At 34.1% G+C, this 21,114-nt stretch overlaps 1 protein-coding gene across 4 annotated transcripts in view; it reads right to left on the reverse strand.

Moving 5' to 3' along the window:
- Nucleotides 1-21,114, reverse strand: part of LOC129221576 (obscurin-like) — a 294,822-nt gene that overhangs the window by 192,195 nt on the left and 81,513 nt on the right. For all 4 annotated transcript variants that reach the window (XM_054856083.1, XM_054856082.1, XM_054856081.1 and 1 more), the window contains 3 exons: nucleotides 13,139-13,254; nucleotides 4,495-4,668; nucleotides 3,441-3,611 (listed from right to left, as the gene is read on the reverse strand). In XM_054856083.1, coding sequence (XP_054712058.1) covers nucleotides 3,441-3,611; nucleotides 4,495-4,668; nucleotides 13,139-13,254 — 461 coding nt within the window. The remainder of the gene's footprint in view (nucleotides 1-3,440; nucleotides 3,612-4,494; nucleotides 4,669-13,138; nucleotides 13,255-21,114) is intronic.

Raw genomic sequence — 21,114 nt, forward strand, 5'->3', positions numbered from 1 at the left:
TTCCAAAGAAAACAATAGGACAAATCTCGTAATTGTGTGACTTTAATTAGCGGAGACATTAATTAAAACGTTAATTAACATAACGTTATTCAGGAATTTTTATTTCTTTCCTGTTGCCATTTTACATATGCGTGAGCAAATAAAATTCTAATAATTGTTTTAAAAGAGATTTTTTTTTGCTGCTGTCCAAATCTTAAAACAACGTTTCCATCTAGAATTTCATTTTAAATTAGTTTAAGATTGGTTGCCCTATTCGGACATAGCCTTTATTTTATCGTCTGTCCTTTTTTTATTTTTTACATTCAACGTTCTTAACTCTTTTCAGCATATGAAAGTTGTTTCTTTAGCTATGTTTATTGATTGTAGTGTAAGTTTATCATTCACTGGCCTCATATTTTGGCACGCTTAGGATGTGCGACTAATTATGTTTATTTTGTTGGACTTTTTCCCGTCACATGAGTGAGTTTTCGAATTGTAATAACTCTCTTTTTCCTCCCTGTTTCTATTTTTAAAATACAGTTTATATCGTTAAAAGAACATGTTAAATTAAGATTGTTTGGATTTCTTTGTGAAACAGAGTTGAACAAAAAAGATTGTTTTTAAGGATTTTAACTAAAGCTAAATTGGAATCTGATGACTTGGTATTAAATTAATGCTTATTGGTAGTTATTTAGTCTTGGTGCTTTAGTTTCATGTAATCAACCAAAAAGTGTGTGTCATTTTATGTAAAAAGCTGATTGTAATTGTACATAAATATTTCAGATATAGTCTATCAGATGTAATTCATTTTAACGTGAGCACAGATTATAGTTGGTAATGCATATATTTTCATCTTTTGTGCTAATTGAAAATACTCATAACTTGTATCATTGATAACTATGATTAACGTTAAAGAGATTTTTGACAAAAATATGCTCTACTGGTGTTTTGCAAACCTTGCATTACGCGTATTTATTTACTCCTTAGCGCTTTAGAAACTGATGTCAGAGTAATACAAAAACATCAATTGGACATCTCTTTCATTTTTTAAGTAGCCCGTGCAACGCCGAGCACGCATCTAGTAACTTTAATACTATTTGTGACATGTTCTTTGTTATGAGTAGGATTTGATGTACTATTATGCAGCTTTCAACTATCCGTAGACGACGAGTTTAGATGCTCTGGCTTTTTAGTAATTTTTAGTAACCTCAAAAATGTACCTGGAGGGCAAAGCGGATTGGGCAAAGTGAATACCACATTCACTTTGCCCGGTCATGACAAGTCACTTCATCCGAGCCTGGAAGTCCTTCAATATTAATATCTCAAGACAATATTACCATTGAAGACCGTCCTTATACGCCAATGGGATCTGAAACAACAGAATAAGTCCTAGGCAATGATGTTCCTGCCGTTTCATCCAAACCTGGATGTTCTGAGAACTACTACAGTTCTTCAGTTTTACTATTTATTCCTCAGCCGGTTAAACCAATAACAACACGTAATTAAAAACTACAGAGATCTACACTCCAGACAAGTACTCCAGTAAAGAACAATCAGAGACAAAAATTTGAAAAATCGAATAAAACTGTCATGAAGTCACTAGATGATGTTTCGACAAAAGCTTCTCAGAAGACTATTAAAAAAATCAAGTACCAAAAAGACTAATCAAAAATCCCTGCTACAAAACATAGGACTGCATAAGAGAATGATAAGAAGAAGGAAGTAAAGAAATTTGATGATGTAAGGTGAATTTTCTGTGATGAAATGTTCATTGAAGAAGATGATCAGCCAATGGAAAACAGGATACTTTGTCGTATTTGTACTCAGTGGTGTCATAAAGAGTGTCAGCATTCGAAAATGATAATGATTTTGTTTGTGATAACTGAAATTAGTATTGTAGCAGAAAAATGTTTTTTTTTTTTTTGAATATGCTCCTAAATTTTGGATAATGATTTTTTTTTTTTTTTGAATTTCTTTGCTTATTACAATAATTACTACAATAATTAGTATTGTCGAAAAATGCTTCTTAATATGAGCTTTTAATTTTCAATGCTTTTTTTATTCTTAAATTCAGTTTCTTTGTTAGCAATAACGACAATAATTAGCACTGCATGAAAAAAATGTCTTTAAATATGTTCCTTTTATTTTAGATGTTTATTTTATTTAAAGTTTAATTTCTTTATTTGCAATAACTACAATAATTAGCATTGTGGCAAAAAATGTTTTTTGGATATGTTCCTTTAACTTTCGATGGTTATTTTATTTTTAATGTTTAGTTTCATGAAAAATAATGTTGCTGTTCGCTTTGCCCTAGTAACGAATCCACTTTACCCGGGGTGTTGGCCAAAGTGGATATTTTTGCCATTGTTGAAAACTGGCCTTATATCTAACAGTGTAATTAATATTAAGGACAACTGTTATTGCATTACGCAAATTCATTAAATGAAGAATGATTATAAACATTTGTTTCAATTTCTAAAGTTATAACTAAACGACAATAATCAAGAAAAGCTTAAGGTGTTCACGTTGCCCGGGTTTCCCCTATGCATAACGCGCTCACCATTTCGTCACTGGCGACGAAATTTAAATCATCTCTTACAAACTACATTCTTGTCGAGTTTGTTGGTTGCAGCTCAATTTATTCTTGATGTATACATTTTTTAATGACAAAGTGTATTTCAACCTTTAAAGCCAGTCAGTTTTTGCTACTTAATCACTCCTAACAATTCAGATTTTGAGCTCAAATTTTAAGTTTAACTGCAAGTTTTAAAAAACTTTTAATGAGATTCAAAAATATTGGTAAAAAATAGATGTTCGTTACTCCAAAGTCTAAAGCAGCCTCTATCGGCATTTTTAAACTATTATCTTCAACATTTATCTTTAAGAAAATACTGATAAAAAGAATAATTTTAGAGAAAACTGCAAACGAATCGACGAGTTTTTCCGTTTTTTATGGTCATTTGAAATTTTGAACCCTAAAATTTAATGGTGCCTATCTCCTTCAGAAGACGTGTGGACCCTTATTTTTGCCATCATATTGTTCGTCCAGACATGCACTAATCCCCCTTGAAGTTTTGCCCAAGGGTTCAGAAACACCTGTATACATATAACTATATTTTCAGAAAATATGTGATATCTTTGCTTTTCCTATGACTTTTTCCAAAACATTTTCTGTATGCTAATGCACTACACTTGTATAAGTAGTATCAGGCTGAATATTACATGCAGCTCTATTGTAAAAGAAATTATATTATCTGCATAAAGAAAGTCCTAGCGAAGTGTTTGGATAAGCACGATGGTATTAGATTTCTGGAAACAGTTTGTTTTTAACTTTTTTGTGTGACAGATATTTCGAAAACACTGCTATTTGCATCATTCTCGATATAAAACAATCTACAAAATTCAATTACACCCGAATGTTAAGTGGTCTCGAATATTGAAACAAAACGCCGGATACTTACTTGTTATGGAAATCAGCGATGTCAGCGAAGTTCCCAAAAATAGATCCCTTGCGATCTCGAAGTTCTTTGGGCATCTTCGGATTATCCATCTGTTTGTAATAGTGATCTACCACGAACTGCAGATCTTTTGCAAAATCTTCCTCCGTTTCTACCAGCTCGTGGACGATATCCCTGGATGGAGGAATAAGTTTGTTACCATTAAAAAAGTAACAATAAAATTATTTTCGGTCAAAAATTAAGATACGCGGTAACTTCTCTAAACATTTTGAAAGTTATATTACTTCAAAAACGAGGGGAGTATAATTTCAACATGGAATAGGGATAAAGAATGTGATGTGACGTCATAAATTAGCGATCATTTGGTGATAACCTGGCGACAGCTCACCAAACTTAGCGCAAAAATTAAAAAAAAAAAAAAACAGTTAAACAGGTGGTCAACTTTTCAGGGTTTAGTGTATTTCCATTCCTTCTTTCCGCACTATAAGACACAACACACTTCGTTTCGTAAACGTTTTAAAATGGTTGTAAACGTTATGTCAGTAATTTTAAAACGTTTGTGAAACGTTCAAACTTTACATGTGCTACTTGGGATGTTAGTTATGGTTGAATGTTTGATATACGCTGCTACCTTGAAATCATCAGAGTCAAAGTTATCGCTATGGACACCATCCATGTGGTTACACAGCTAAATTCTGAATCACGTTCTTGCAGTTCGTCTGGAAGGATCTTCCCCAGCTCGCTTTGCGTGACCTCCAGGAAGTTCTGATCTGACGACAGAAGAAAATGCTGGGGTTTAATTGAGGAAGGGATTGTTATACTACATCAAACATAGGGAGAGGGCCTTATTGTTCAACATGGCCTTATTTAGCGCTTCCCACCTTATTCTTGTTTGTTTATAATGCTGATTTGACATTGACTGCAACTGCATCAACAACAGACACTTTGCTGCAGATTTCTTGCTCATGCTGCTGGTTTCACATTCATAACAGTCTCGCATTGCAAGTTTTAGTTGGTCAGAAGGAAATTTAATGCGGTATTTTTTTTCAATACTCACTCTCTTTTCTGCATCGCTTCTAATTGCTGAGTGTCAAAACCTGCCTCTGTGATAATGGGAGTGGCTCCCCTGCTTAACGTATCAGGAGCTGTTGATTTCTCCAGGTAGCAGGCCGGCACCCAACCTTCCTTTGGACTCTCTTGTGGACTCATGGGAACAGTTCGAACAAGCCACCTACAAACAGAAAGCGCTCAATTAAAACGGGTAAGCTATCTTAAAATCGAAAGAAGTACTCAATTCAAATGGCTAAGTTATGTACAAATAGAAGTAAATACTCAGTTCAAACCGATAAGCTATCTACAAATGGAAGAAAGTACTTAATTCAAACCGGATAAGCTATCTGCAAATTGAAGAAAGTACCCTATTCAAACGGATAAGCCATCTACAAGTAGAAGAAAGTACTAAATTTAAACGGATAAACTATCTACAAATAGAAGAAAGTACTCAATTCAAACAGATTAAGGAATTTAATTCAAGCTGATAAGTGTTCCTGGAATAGAAAATAGAGAAAACCCCTTTTCCAGAAAATTTGGTTTCAAGCTATATTATATAGTATATCAAAGTATGTTAGTACATACACTTATAAATAATTTTACGTAACCCCTCCCCCCCCACACCTAGAGGAGAAAATTCTAACTGCGGCTGTGAAAAGGTATTGCATTCAAGCGGACAAGTACCAGAGAAACTGAAGAAGGTGTACAATTTCGAGGGATAAGCGACCAACATAGAAGGTGGCATTCAATTCAAACGAAAATATACATTGGTGTGCAAAAATTAAGGACGAAGTCGAAAAATTAGCATATCAGCTGAACGAAGAGGCAGAGCGGACAGAAAGACCAATCAGGAGATTAAGTAAATTGATGTACGGTAGCACATGAGCAGATATGCAGGCAGACGTAATGGGGGAGTGTCTGAGTAGTATAAAGCATGTTGTCGGTGTAAGATCAGTATTTCTGGCAAAGAGATTGCACGCCGTATAGCAGTTAAAATCACACCGAGTTGCTGCCTCAGCGAGAAATGGCGAATAATTTATCTGTTAGACGACATCTGGATGCTTTTACCCGACGTCGAATCATTGGGAAGTTGGAGGAAGGTCGCCGTGTGACAAGTGTGGCTGCAGAGTTCGGAATTGCTCACAGCGTCGTTTCACGACTTTGGAGACAATTTCAAACTACAGGAACAGCTATCCGGGGGTTCAGTAGTGGTCTTCCACGAGGAACCACACCCGCAGATGACCGGTATATTGTCTTACAGGCCAGAAGAAACAGGCGGCAGACAGCGGGAAAAATCGCTAGACACACGACACAGGCGACTGGACGACCGATATCGCGTTTTACCGTGGTCAGAAGATTGCACGGTGGTGGTCTGTTCGCACGACGGTGGTACCCTATACGGTGGGTACCTCTAACGCCTGCCCATCGGAGAAGGCGTTCTCTGTGGTGCCGGGAACACCGGAATTGGAGAGACAATGAATGGGGACGAGTACTCTTTACAGATGAGAGCAGATTCAGTCTGAGTAGCGATTCTCATCGCATACTCATCTGGAGAGAGCGGGGAAGCCGCAATCATCCCTCGAACATCATTGAAAGGGACAAGTATGGAGGTCGCGGTGTTCTCGTTTGGGGAGGCATCATGCTTGGTAGTCGTACACACCTTTACATCTTCGACGCAGGTTCAGTTAACGGGACTCGTTATTGTAACGAAATTCTTCTTCCATATGCGCGTCATTTTAGAGGCGCTATGGGTCCGCAGTTCCTTTTCATGGACGACAATGCACCATGTCATCGCACAGTAGCTGCCGAACAGCTCTTAGAGAGTGGGGATATTGAACGTATGGATTGTCCGGCACGATCTCCGGATCTCAATCCCATCGAGCATGTATGGGATTTTCTAGGCAGACGCTTGGCAGCTCGTACCTTACCACCAGTAACGATTCGGGAGCTTCGATTGGCGCTGCAAGACGAATGGGCAGCATTGCCTCAACAACTCATTGACACCCTCATTCTCAGCATGGGCAGACGCTGTGAAACCTGCCTAGCAGTCGGGGGAGATCATATCCCCTACTAAAGACCGGATGTTTCTTGCTGGACACCCCTCACAGGGATGTTTTGGCCTTCAGTCGCATTGCGCTCCATGCTACTTTTTCAACTTTTTCAATAAAGATTCTTTTTATCCCTCTGATTTCTCTTTTAGTAAGTGTTGCTTACATTACACATGTCCTTACGTATTGGGGATCTTACGGTATTAAATGCGTTGATTTGAAAAGCTTTTGTACAAAGTTATATTGAAAAAACCGTCTCGTCCTTAATTTTTGCATACCAGTGTATATAAATAGAACAGAGAATATGTGTGTATGTATATTTATATGCGTGTGTGTATGTATGTTCCGTATGCAAATCCGCAGTTTGCGTCGAATCTCGGCCAAATTTGGCAGGGAGGTACTTGGGCACCCAGGAAGGAACGTAGGGAGGGGGGGGAGGGGGTGTTCGAACGCCACAAAAGTACCGAACCGTTCGAATTTTAATTTTAGAGCCCGAAAATGGCATTAAATGGCTCTTTCTACCCAAAATACATAATTATACGATCAGTTCAAATTTAGCCTCATTCGAAAGCCCGTTACAATACCCCCTAAAATTGATTTTATTTCTTCGAAACTCCAAAAAAAAAAAAAGGCTGTAAAATCACTGGGGAAAAATTTAAAAGCCATTTTTAAGCCTAATGGAACTCTATTTTCACATCGGAAAACTATCGTTTGCGCGATCTCATTTTAAATAAGTGTTCAGAAGGTCGCCACTTTCTTTCTTCTCGACTGTGACTAAATAAAATTTGGTTTTTGGTAGAGGTAAAAATTTCCCCTTTTGATTATTATTTGGCGATTTATTTACTTTCTTTTTCTTTTGGATTTTAGGTGTTGCATTTAATTTATTCGGGAATTTTCGATTTCCCGTTTTTTTTTTTTTTTTTTTTTTTTTTTTTTTGTAAGAATGATTATTTTGACGGGAATTTCTACAGTATTTTTTTTCCTCTAATTGAAGCTTGATTGTTGAACATGCGTCACCTGACATAACTTTTATTTTCGAGATAGACCGTGCAAAAACCGAGCAATGCAGCAAGCTTCCCACTAACACGATGAAAAATTACTGTCATTCACTAAGCGTCAAAGCAAGTCATAAGTTACGGCATGCGTTTGTTTTACCTTTTTCATCCACCATTAGACAGTGGCTGCAGCGCCCCTATAGTTTATTGAAGTTGCGAATTGCCAACAACCGTTGTTCGAAAAGCAAATCGGCTTTCCCCACAGTTTTTTTAACAAATGGAATCGCTTAATCTTACTTTCATCGGAGCTTTATTCGCAGCTCCAGCGCTCGAATACGCTACATCACGGTGATTTACAAAACTAAAGAAAAAAGTAAAATATTGCGTTCCACGTGTGTCTGTTGAGGTAAATATAGGCAGTTTGCTATGGGTATTGATTAACGCATTCTCGCATTCAATGTGTCTTAGATTGATTTCATGAACATAAATTGTTTTGTCTCTAAGTGGTATTCTCGAGCTTCTCAAAATATGTTAGTTTTCATTATTTCCCTCGAAAAAGTGAGTTGATTATCATAAATAGTGAAAGTGTAAACAGAAGAAAACTATGGATTAATAAACTTCGCATTGGCGTGAAAGTAACAACGAATATGCTCGCTTGTTCGAAGCTTTTTTTTTTTTTTTTTTTGAAAGAGGATGAAGTTTACCAGGTAATTTTTTTTTTATTGTTTTGCATGAATTTGTATACGTATGATTTTTTTAACCTAAAACTTGATTTGATAACATTAGCTGAAGAATCAGGCTTTCATCTCCTCCTTATTTTAAAATAATTCATTTAACTAACCTTATTCCACTGCAGCATTTAGCATTTTGTTGGAATGGACATAAAATGAAAACTGTTTAACCGAGAAAGAGCGTTTAGAATTTGAACTAGCAAAAACAAAAGCTGAGAATTTTTATCGCTAAAATGATGCTCCACTTTTATTTTATTACTCACTTTATCGGCTGAACAGCTATGCCGAATTTAAGGATTAACCTTTTTATTATGATGAGTGGATAAAAACGGTAGGAAGATGGAAGATTACAGAATTCGAAAAGTTTAAAGAAATAAGAGAAGATCAATTAAAAAGAAAACTAACACCATATATCCGTGAGAATTTTATTGATGATTTGCATAGCATGACAGAATTAAATCATTTAATTGAGAAATTAGAAATTTACGGAACAGAAAAATTAATGATTATGGTCGAATTTCGACAAATTGAGTGAACACTAGCACTTGTTAGTAAGAATAGAGGACAATGTAGTAGTAATAAAACTATCGTATGTTTTTTGTTTAGCTCTCTACAGCAGTCATTATAGGCTCATTTTATTTTCAAAAGAGATTTAGGAAAAAAAAAATAAACCATTTAACATTTTAAGCATTCGATTCAGATTAGCCACCCGAACACACAGAAATAATAGCAATATCATTCGTCTTCTCAACTGATATCACATGAGCTGCTGAAAAAACAAAGCTCGCTTCCAAGTACTAAAAATAGACAAAATAAATCCTTTACTTTCTTTTGGTTGCATTTTTATAAATTTAAAGAAAAGCCAAAGTAGAAAAAAAGATTATTCTAAAAACTGTTTTCGTCTGAATTATGGTACGTATTTTCTTTGCGCTATTTAGCAGCTGCAACAACTTGATGTATAGTTCGAGGATTTATTCGTCAAAGCTTGACATAATCTCGGCTCCGACTCATTCGAAACATCAGTCTTTGAGTCAGTAAAGGAAAAAAAATGGCAGAATGAAAAGAAGAACTTAATTCCTTTCCGATGAGTCGTAATCTGAACAGATGGTGATGCCAAGAAAATTTCTAATTCGTATCTTTTCTACAAAACATTGAAAATTTTATGTGTAGGTTAGAAACAGTGATAATCGTAATCCATAAAAATGGCTCGCTATCTAAGGATGAAATAGAAAATGAAAAGGAAAGAAGAGCTACGTACAATTTTGGATTTTAATATTATAGAAATTTTATTTAAGAAAATCCGAAAATTTGAATACTTGAAATTTAATATTCAAAAAATTAAAAATACATTAAAATGTAATATAAAAAAAATTCAATTACTCCTTCCAACCACATCCCACAATGCTTAGTTTTAATTCAATTTAATGGGCATTTAAAACACAAAGCACGAAATAATACCTTTAAATGTTTTTTTAGTCGCGCTTCTTATTTTCAATTTGTGAAATATGTTTGTTAGACGCTTTTAAAATATATTTGGTTACCAGTGGTGACATAAAGAAGTGACTATGGCTAATTTTGAGAATTTTAGCTTCCTGTTTCGTCCCGGTGTCAGGAATACTTTCAAACACAACAAATTCGTTTCAGGCGGGTTTTTTTTTTTTTTTTCAACAACGTTATATTAACTTGAACGACTGAAAAAAAAAAAGAAACTTAATATGTTTAACAGTAACAACTTGTTTCTTGTTCACACAATTAAACATCTCCCCTCCTTTAAAATAATCCCCAATTTTAATCACAGTAATGAACTACTAAACGCCTCAAGGTAGAACTGTTTAGAAAACTGACAGGCCATCAATTTAACTAGAGTAACGGAAGTCCAATTAAAAGCAGAGGACTTTGTATACCTGCGAATGATATAGAACTACTTGGTTTTCTTTATCCAAAAAAAAGTTAATGGTAGTTTCTCATGAATGAAAACTATGTTCTGGAGCCACCCACAGACTTAATGATTGGTAACGCATTCGAAGACGAAGGCAATTTAGACGGCCATCTTTCTTGTGTTCTTAGTTCTGATATTTAAGCTTATTTTGGCAGATAAGCAACTTGACGGGAGCTGGATTTCATCCAGAAAATATTTTTAGAAATTTTAATGCAATTTTAGTCCAAATATGACTCATGAATGGTACTTTGTAAAGATAAATTAGTGACAATTTAAATTCTAAGATACGGATGAGTCTCAAAAAAATGGCAGCACTGCCATTGTTTTCTACCCTTCTTACTGAACAGCTACTAATAATATTGTCGTCGCTGTTCGAACAAAAGAAAAAAAAAAACTTGACTCTTAAATTTTAATATATGTTTGAACTGATGAGCATTCTATGCTCTAAACTGTTTCGTATTATGAAGTAAGTCAAATGGATGACATGCTTAAAAAATTACATTAAAACAAAAAGGTCCTGAGTTGCAATTAATTGTAATTAAATAATAAAAAACTGCAAAAAAAAAAAAAAAAAATCATTCCCATTCAAATAAATTTTTCGACAACTTTGAAATTTTTTGTACTGTTTATTCAACATTTTAAATTAATTTATTATTTTCTTTTTTATATTTAGGGGAGACCGGGGATGGTTAGCTATAGGGGCAGTTAGACTAAGCAACAATAACTCGTAACCATCGCGTGATTTTCATCAACAAATCACGAGTCTTGATGCCTCCCCGCTTGTGAAGTGAGCCACAGCAGTCGCGAGGTATTCGTAAGTGAGATCATACGTTGTGTTTTTGGTCTCGGTAAGTAATTTTTTCTTTAAATCTTTAAAATAAGAGAATTAAAAATTGTTACATTTATCAAAGTTCTTTGTAAATGGAGAATGGATCTCAAATTAAAGTTTGTTTATATTAAATAAAAAATTTCAATCATTTAGTCAATTTTGGTGTTTTACTCTATACTAATCCTCTTTATTTACACTAATTACTGCCTAGGTCAACCTACCCCATGCGTATGGTCAACTTACCCCGAACATGGGGTAGGTTGACAAAGCGTCAGGGGTTTACAAAATCGGCTAAATAAGTATTATAGTGATGAATATAAAGGTCATATTATAGAGTGTTTTAGGTACCTGAATAGTTCTATCTGTAGTAATTGCTGTTTTTGTCATATTAAGTTAAACATCAGAGATATATCAGCTTAAGTCAAAAGTTAGTCAACCATCCCCAGTTTCCCCTAATCGAAGAATGTATTTTGTTTCAGATATGCCGTCTCATACAATTACGTAAACAACAAATTAATGGTTAGGTTTAAAAGAAATAATGAAGAGGTTTTGGGGGAAAACAACATCAGAATTGATGAATACACAAGGTTTTAAAATGCGAATAATATTTCAAGTTAATACTTGATCTCTTCGTATTAAAACTACGAAAACAAATCAGTATAAAGACTTTTTTCGATTGAACTTAACTGTAATACAAATGAGTTGTCAGTTTAAGATTTTCTGGGTACTTTCCTACTCAGTTTTAAAATGCTAATTTTTACTTAAAATCGTTATAAAGTCACTAGTGCAGATATTAACAGATAAAAGGCATTAATACAAGTCTTCTTCTTCACATAATTTCACTTCAGCTAACCGTCAATTCATCAAAAACTTTAAAAGGATTTTAGAGGCATTCATTTTTCTAGTCTAGACTGAACTATCGTATTCAATTGTAAATTATGAATAAATAACAAGAGAGACATGTTTTCTTTGTTTAAAAAAAAAAGTAAAATTTAAAGATATGCATTTGATGAGCTAAAAATTAAATTTACTTTTGAAAGCATCATTCTAAGATTACAAAGAAAAAGAGAAATGTAAAAAGAAATATTGAATTTTCGGCATTTTAAATTCAAATTATGTTTTTCGCAATCATGAGCATGTGCGTGCATGTAGGCGTGTGTGTATTTGTGTTGGCGTGTGTGTGTGTGTGTGTGTGCGTATGTGCGCGAGCGTTTGTGTGTGTGTATGGTCGTTTGTGTGTGTGTGTGTAGGCGTGTGTGTGTACATGTATGCAAACGTGTGTAGGCATTCATGTGTGTGAACATGCGTGAACAATAAGCAATTTGTGATTGCTGGATCTGTTTATGGAACATCCGAAGAGAATAAATATCAGCACTACTACGTGGTTCTGGATTATTTTAGAAAGGACCACATCTTAGCAAGTACATAAATTGAAGATCTCAAACACCTGAGACTGAAAGCTCGATGAAGTCTCTTCATGCTGTCAATCGCTACTACCTTCAGTTTAATGGTCCGTTGCTATGAATGGTCATATTTAACACCTGACTCGAACTACCGTAAGACACCCGACAGCCAAAGAAAGTCTTCATATTGGTTGAAAACAGATTTGATTGGTGATTCGAGTGCCTGATGGTGGTTCAAATTGGCTGAGGAAAATGGTGCCAAAGAAGCCTCATCATGCTGTCAATCGCTACTACCATCCGTTTAACGGTTCGTTGCTATGAACGGTCATATTCAACACCTGACTCGAACTGCCGTAAGACACCCGAACAGCCAAATGAAGCCTTCTTATTGGTTGAAGACAGATTTGATTGGTGTTTCGAGTGCCTCATGGTGGTTCAAATTGGCTGAGGAAAATGGTGCCAAAATACCTCTCACCCTGGTATTGGTTAGTGGTACTAATACTTAAAATAGGACGGCGAAGTTGTCAATGTTGATACCACCGTAACAGGGACAACGACAATGTATTTTGTGGTTTTAGCTGCCAGTGAGAAATCTGTATAAATATTGAAGTACATTTATTTTACTCTTCAGTTCATTGTTAGAAAAGCTATGTGCTGCTATACTATATGTGAGCTGTTGATAAATCATATGAAAAACGAATCTTACCTCCTAGGCTTTGAGGCATCTAAAACTTCCACCTGTTGACCTTCTTTCATGGCAACAGCCTCTTCGTCACTTTCCATAGGTTTGAACTCCATAATAGAGACATAAACCTCAAGACCCTGGAAAAACCCCAATGAAGAATTACCAAATTATGAAGCAATAGACTTTGAAAACTGACTGAATAAGAGAATAATAACTGAAAGAGAATTAAATTAAAAAAAAAAGAAAAGAAAAACTGTTGAAACCATAACAGGAAATATCCAATGTTGTTTAGCACAAATAAACAGATTACAGAATTTATCTATTTCAATAGTGTTCCCCAAAGGAATTCTTATAAAACAATTACAAAGAATTTCTAAAGATTGTTTTTCATCTTCGAAATAAAACGCATTTTTCTCTTTTCCTACTCGACTTGATAAAATCGTATCGTTCTTCGTACACTAAAACTGAAAAAATGCGTTCAATGATAACTTAGGAAGGAAACATGTACATACGGATTGAACTGAAAACCGTCTCTTTTTTGAAGTCGGTTGAAAATCTTACGTAATTATTTGTTATTTTTCTTCTCGTATTATGCAATGTATTTTATTAAAACCTGATTTCAGATTTCTTAATATTCCAGATTAAAATAATTTCGAAGCGGTTCTTTACTGGCTAACATTAAAATAAGGTAGTTTACTTCAAATGAATGAAGCGAATGGAATATTTTAAATATTATAATTAGTTTTCATTGCAAACTGTTCAAACCCTTATCAACAATTTAAACACATAGCGAAATGAACTAATGTAAAGCAAACCTTGAAGATATCTTAAATTAAATACTATACAGGGCGTTTTAAAATGAATAGCGGGGTTTTAACATGTTATGATATTTATTACACCAAACTTACAGCCACAAGTGATATATCAAATGAAAGAGAAACTCAAACAGTTTTTTGTTTGTTGGCATCAGTGCGCATGCGCGTGGAGTGTTTCTGCTGCAATCCGCTAGAAAGCGCTTGTAGCAAAGATGGCGACTAAAGAACAGAAAACGTTTCGTGTTTTATCGTTCAGCAAGATGGTGCGCCGCCTCACTCGCATAATGAGGTACGCGATTGGCTTAACCTAACTGTACCCGACCGCTGGATTGGCCGTTTTTTTTTTTTTTTTTGACTTATCCCGGGCATGTTTAGCAATGCTAAACAACCCCCATGAATCCAAATATCTGCAAAAAATCCAAGAACAGCAATGGGTCATTAAGGACCTCGTCCTTCGTAAAACCCAAACAAGATAGAATGTGCTCAGGTGAAACCTCTCCAGCAGAGCACCAGTGACACTCTGGAAAAGTCTTGATTGGCCGTAAGAGGTCTAATGACAGGGCTTGTTTCCCATGGCCTCTACGGTCACCCGACATAACACCGTGTGATTTCAATCTTTGGGGGTTTATTAAGGACCGTGTGTATGTGCCTCCACTGCCAGCCAACCTTCCCGAATTAAGGAACAGGATTGAAACAGCTGTTGCAGCAATTACTAATGAGACACTCATCATTTGGGAAGAACTCGCATATCGTCTTGACGTGTGCCGAGTGACGAATGGTGCTCACATTGAATACTTGTAGGCTATTATGTAAAACTGTTTGAGTTTCTCTTTCATTTGATCTATCACTTGTGGCTGTAAGTTTGATGTAATAAATATTATAACATGTTAAAACCCAGCTATTCATTTTGAAACACCCTGTATTCAGGATAGGGCGAGATTGACCCCATAAGGAATTCTGCACGATGAGAGCTAGTTTATACAGTAGATATAAAAGCTTTAAACAGTCGGTTGGATAGTCACAACAAAATACTAAAAAGAAGCAAGAGCATACGTGCGCTTTTTCATTTCATCTTTTCTCTACTTGACTACTATTGAAGTTAACTGATGATACCAAACCCTAAAGTAAAGCCTTATAATTAAAAATGATTTACTTTTCGAAACTCATTGTTTTTCAAATTTCAAGGAAAATTGTGCGTTTGCTTCATACAAATAAAATTATGTAAACAATCACTTGGGTATCCTATGTAAGAACACAAAATGTATACCGTACAACTACTTGCAATAATCTTATGCATAGAATCTAATATGAGCATAAAATTGGATGAAATATAAACACAACGCACATGAACATTAAATGCATTTTTCCGCAATTAAAACCTTTATTGTAAATCTGCAATTTATTTGAAAAATAGCATAAAACAAAATTGTCACATATTTTCTGGTATTCTTTAGTTGAGATAAATTGTTCATTTGGTAGTGATTGAATATTTCAATCGACTTAAGTCGAGGCGATTAATATTTATTTGAGTCACTTACTTTTACTATTTTAACAAATTTTGATTCTAATATTTTATTCATCACCTTGAATTGTTTTATTTTATAGATTTTCTTATAAAATATTAAAGAATTGTACTATTGATATCGACCAATAAAACTTCAGTTCCTACAGTTATATTTCAAATACTTTCTCTTTTTAAAAGTTTGACAAAAATGTTTTTTTAAGTTTTACTTTAAATAGTTTTAATTCCTCCAAAAGATCTAAGTTTGCATTTACTGATAAATTGCTCTTTAAAAGTTGCTATTCAAAACCGCCAGTTTCTGTTGCAGCCAATATCTAATTCAAACAGTCAAAACAAAAAGATTTTAACATAAACACGTGGAACAAAAACTTATTTATGTGTATATAGCGTTAGTACATTACTTATATTTTATTTTTCACCGCTTTAATCATCGAGATTTCATCTATAAGCTTTGGCATTTCCCAACTAACATATGAATAATTGTTATAATTTCATAATTCCAGGTTCATCATAAGAATTTTCTTCCTGTTCTATCTAATAGGTAAGCCTTGCTGAAAACTTTTATAACTCTTTCTAAAAAATGTGAAAACTTCGTGTTGTTTATTTTTTTACTGATGTATCAGATGAAAATTTGAAAAATTTGAGCGAACATTCTGCAGGACATAAAAAAAGAAAAAAAGAAATAATAGTTTTGCAATTCTCATGCATCACTAAGAAACCAAGACTTCCCGTCACAATTTCAAGATTTCACTTTTCTGAACGCGATCAAAACATTGACTCCAGAAGTAGCATTCAAGACACATAATAAAGTGCTTGATTTATTTTTGTTTTTTTCTCTTCTGAAAAGAAAAACCTAATAAAAATACCAATAGTTTCTCCAAAAAATTAATTTGATTAGAAACGTGTTCTCATTCAAGGAGCCAACTAGCAGATCAAACTTAGTTCCGCTGTCTACACCTGTAAATAGAATATTTTTTGTTCCAGTACACAACTTTTAGAAGGAAAACATTCCACCACCTTGGCATTCCTCAGCTTCAGGTGAAGGGTTTCGACCTTGGCATGTGTTCGATTGTACCCGATTTAGGGGGAGGAAATATTCTATAAATAAAACTTCAGGGAAGCGACTGGCTTATATATCTGATACGTCAAGGGCCAACGAAATCCCCATTGTTATTCATTCTTGGAGCAACGCGTTGATTGATTAGGGTTTCCATGAATGGGATGCTTAATTTTCAATGGACTAATAGTTTTAATACATCTTCTCGTCCACGTTTTTGTACCTCGGCATCTAATTTCGACTGAAATGTACTCACCGACGGCAAATACTTCTTCCCTAGACACTTGAATGCACAAGTGACAACAGTTTATTACATAGTAAACAGTTTGAAATGGTTAAACATTTTTAACTGTATTAGATACAATCGCAAAAAACAAGCAAGGCAGCTGTAGAAATTAATTGTCATGGGTTGAAACTTTTTTTCTGCTGACAACCTTACAGTAGATAGTGCTGCGCAAGACACCATCACCCCTTATAGTAGATAGTTGGTAACATTAATCGATAGTCGAAAAACCGTTGATAACGATGAGTTTGAAGAAAACCTGTTAGTTTTATTACAATATTAAGTCATGTGTCGTGTGACCCTAAATAACACATTTGAAGTGTGTGCTGCGAAAACATGGAGTGTTTACATTTCTATTCTTGCATCAGTCAAATACACAGCTTTGAAAATGGATGAATCATTGATAGCAAGTCTTTAGACTTTTTTTCTGAAGTGTTTTATTAAAAATTCATCACTCCTTAGAAAAATATATCTTATAAAATATCTAAACGAGATCAATTTTATATTGCTTCCTAATACAAAGACAATCAAAGTTTTTGGTTTAGCATTAAAATTCATAACATGCAAATATAGTTTAACATTTAAACATTAACTTGAACTCGACGTGTCCAATAACCTTGCACTTCGATAACTAGTACAAAAGCTGAGGAGGGGAGGGGGGGGCTTTCAGAGGTTAACTCCTTAAAAGCTTTTGGTTTTTGGCCATATTGAATATTTTCATGTTATAATAACCTTTTGAAGCTTACTTACAATATATTTTCTCCCTCATTTTTAAAAAAAAAATATTTCTTAGTTAATGAATTATGGGGACATTTTTTAAAGTTAAGTTTAACTAAGTTTAACCTAATGGATTTTATTTAGAATTTGCTTTCCTATTTAGCTTCAACTGCTTTTGAACATTTATTTTGAAATAGTAACATAGGGTACCCCCTAACATCACTAAAGATAGACTGCAATTGCGGTTTAGACACTTCTTTGCCAAAAAATTTCCAAAGAAAACAATCAAACTTTCCCAGTTTCCCTTAGCATCACCAAAGATACCCATAAAATAAATTTTAATTTTGGAAAAAAAAATGATGTGGAAACCTCGACACCCCTACCTCTCCTAACGCCTACAACTGCGTTAGAATAAATTTACAATTGCGTTGCCAAAGATTGCCTACAATTACGTTCCGCATTCAAAATCCAAGTATTTTCAGAGCGCGAGTACCAGAGCATTCCTCATTTTCTTAACGCATCCACAAATAGCCGAAAATTGCGTTTTTAAAACTTTAATTTCATCAAACAATTTTAACCAAGTTCAAAACTCTTAACGTCACTGAAGAAATCCCAGAGACTTCAAGCATGAAAAAATTCAGGGGAAAAAATTATTCCTTTCCCCTAACGTTGCTAAAAACTGTTTTTCGACGAAAGTTTAGTAAAATTTTCGGGGGGGGGGGAGATGGGCCTTGACCCTCACCCACCTCAAGTTTTTTTTTTGCTTTCTTTTTTGTTGGAGTACAGAAATTAATACTGGTTTTTTTTTTCGTAAATTAAGTTTTTAATTTAAATTTCAACACTTCGACAGTTTTATACCGCTAATTGGGTCGTTTCCGAAATTTGAAAAGTATTTTTTTCTGAAAGAGCATGCTTAAAAACATAGGATTTAATCAGTTTTTAAATTATTTGACACATTTTAATATATTTTTTTAACAATTATTTTAATTGATGCGCATATTGAAATTCATTTTTACGCTTCTACACATGACATCACAAGTGATGAAATGCCACAAACCGTACCATTAGCGCGGGAGAGCAATATTTAATTCACTTTTTTATTCGATTGTACTGGCAACGCGGTTTTGGCAGCAAAGCGTAAACAATCAGAGCAACATGGAGTAGCGTGCCGAAGTACATCACTTATGACGTCATAAAGACCACGCCTTATTTCGAAAATCGGACATTCTAAAAAAATAAAATAAAAATAACTGTTGGAGAAATAAAAGTGTTTGGTGGGGGGGGGGGGGCTCCTTGATTTTTTTTTCTTTTTGCTTATTCTATCAAATCCAGTGGCCAAAAGTAGTACTTTTGATGGAAGGAAACGTCTGCCAATATGAGGAATTGTCCCGGACTGTAAAATATATAGCAAGTTTTCCACATTTCCCCATCAATAGAAATAATGTATCTGCACTAACACTGAATAAAAACTCGTTGTGTACACATTCATCCACTTCCCTAAATATACTAACTGTAACTGGAAACAAAATCTGAGAGTATCTGCAAGAAGTGCAGAGCTACGAGGTTCATCCGCATGGCGCGCACTTGTGAAAACAGAACTTTTGCCGACTGTCAAATTCGACGAAATCGACTCGGCTAAATTTAAACTGAATAATACTAAGCTTCAGAGTTCCGGTTTAAATCGCAACAAACCAAGTTTTGTTTTTGAAAGCTTTAAATTTTATCAAATGCGCGATGAGTTTTTATTTGACGTTAGGTTTCGGGATAAAATGTTGCTGCAACGAATGCTCAATTTCAACTGCAAAATAATCAAAAGAAATATTTTTATCTTAGAATATTTCACTTCAAAAATGCTTTAAAGAAGTATTATACATATAACAAATCTATAACGAAGTAAAAGAAAGAAGAAATTATCTATTTACTGGAAATGACGAAATAACAACTTCATCATTTTTTGTTCCATACACTACAAAAACGGTTATGGGGGGGGGGAGAGAAAAAAATCCGGCCAATAAACAGAACACGGGTGGCATTGCAAAACACACTAGGTAAAGTAGAGTTAGTTTATTTTCATTTTTTTTTTTTTTTTTTTTTTTTGAAAATATTACTGTTATGTAAACAGAAAAGACTATCTTCAAGCCAACTATTGACAAAACAGCCAATATGCACGAAATACCGTGTTTTTTCGAAAATAAGACCCGGTCATACATTAAATTTTGTAGCAAAAGATAAGATTTTATTTTTTTCATGCACGATAATTAATATTCGTTCATGCCCAAGAATTCTTGAATATCAGCTTTGCAAGCAAATCAACAACATAACTCTTAAGTGAAGAATCCATTTACATATTATCTATTCCAATTCAGAAAATAATGACTCATTATTTTGCTCTCATTTTATTTGAGCATCAAAATTTATTTGTTTTAAAAACTATTGTATTGCAAAAATACTAAACGTTTGTTTCTGAAGTGCTCATTTGTTTGAAATGTACACATTTGTTGCATCTGCGATTCGTCATTCAGAAGTAAAGCTCCCGTTTTGTTGTTGGTAAATAGATATTCGTCTGGATGTTGCATTATAAGGCAATCTTTTGAATGACGATCTAAACTAGAGCATATTTTAGGGGTAGGACTTATGTTAGAAGTAGCTAGAAAAATCATGCTAGGGCTTAATTTTGATAAGGTACTATTCGGGTAGAGATTTTTCTATCATTAGTCACCAATTAAATCTGGTGAAAGGCTTTCTCGAGTACACGAAAGTGAGAAAAAAAAAAATTCCTTTCACACTGTTGAAACACACTCGAATAAAAATTAAGTCATTTTTATTCGAGCAAATGATGGCTAAAATCAGTTCCCCTTGGAGCCATTAATGCCAAAATTGAATCAACGCCTGTTTCTGCATGGGTTCATAAATTTCATCTAAAACATAGTAGGGGAATGTGGGGCAAAGTGAAATGGTAAGATGACTGAGCTTTTTCAAACTGAATAAATTGGAAATTTGTTTTGAAAATTACAGTGCAAAAAGAAAGAACATTGTACTTTATATTAAAACTGGCATTGAAGCATTATTTTAAATTTTTGGCAGGAATTTTGAACTTAAAAAAAAAAAGTGGAAATTTTTCACCTTTTTCCATGGGGCAAAGTGAAAAATGAAATAATTTTCTAATGAAATATTTATTTGATTATAAAAAGTATTTTGATCAAATGAATCTGTAAATAAAATTTTGAATGAATAAATGAAAAGAAAATGAAACAATTAACGAATAATTTAATTAATTAATTATTTATTTATGAAGAAAAACAAATGAGTGTGTAAAAGAGTGAATGAATAAGAAAATAAGTGAACGGATGAATATATAAGTGAATTACTAAATGAAGGAATGTAAATGAATTAATTAATAAATGAATACGTAAGTGTTTTAATAAATGATTGAGTGAGTTAAAGAAATAGGCTATTTCACTTTGCCCTATCCAATTTGCCCCGCATGTACTCGACTGCTTGAGCAAAATATTTCAAATACAAATAAGCTTAATATTAACGAAATAAATATTGCACCACATATTATAAGATCCTAATTCATGTTTAAAATATTCATAACAAGAA

The sequence above is a fragment of the Uloborus diversus genome, chromosome 4, assembly GCF_026930045.1.
Source record: "Uloborus diversus isolate 005 chromosome 4, Udiv.v.3.1, whole genome shotgun sequence".
In the NCBI taxonomy this organism is placed as follows: Eukaryota; Metazoa; Arthropoda; class Arachnida; order Araneae; family Uloboridae; genus Uloborus; species Uloborus diversus.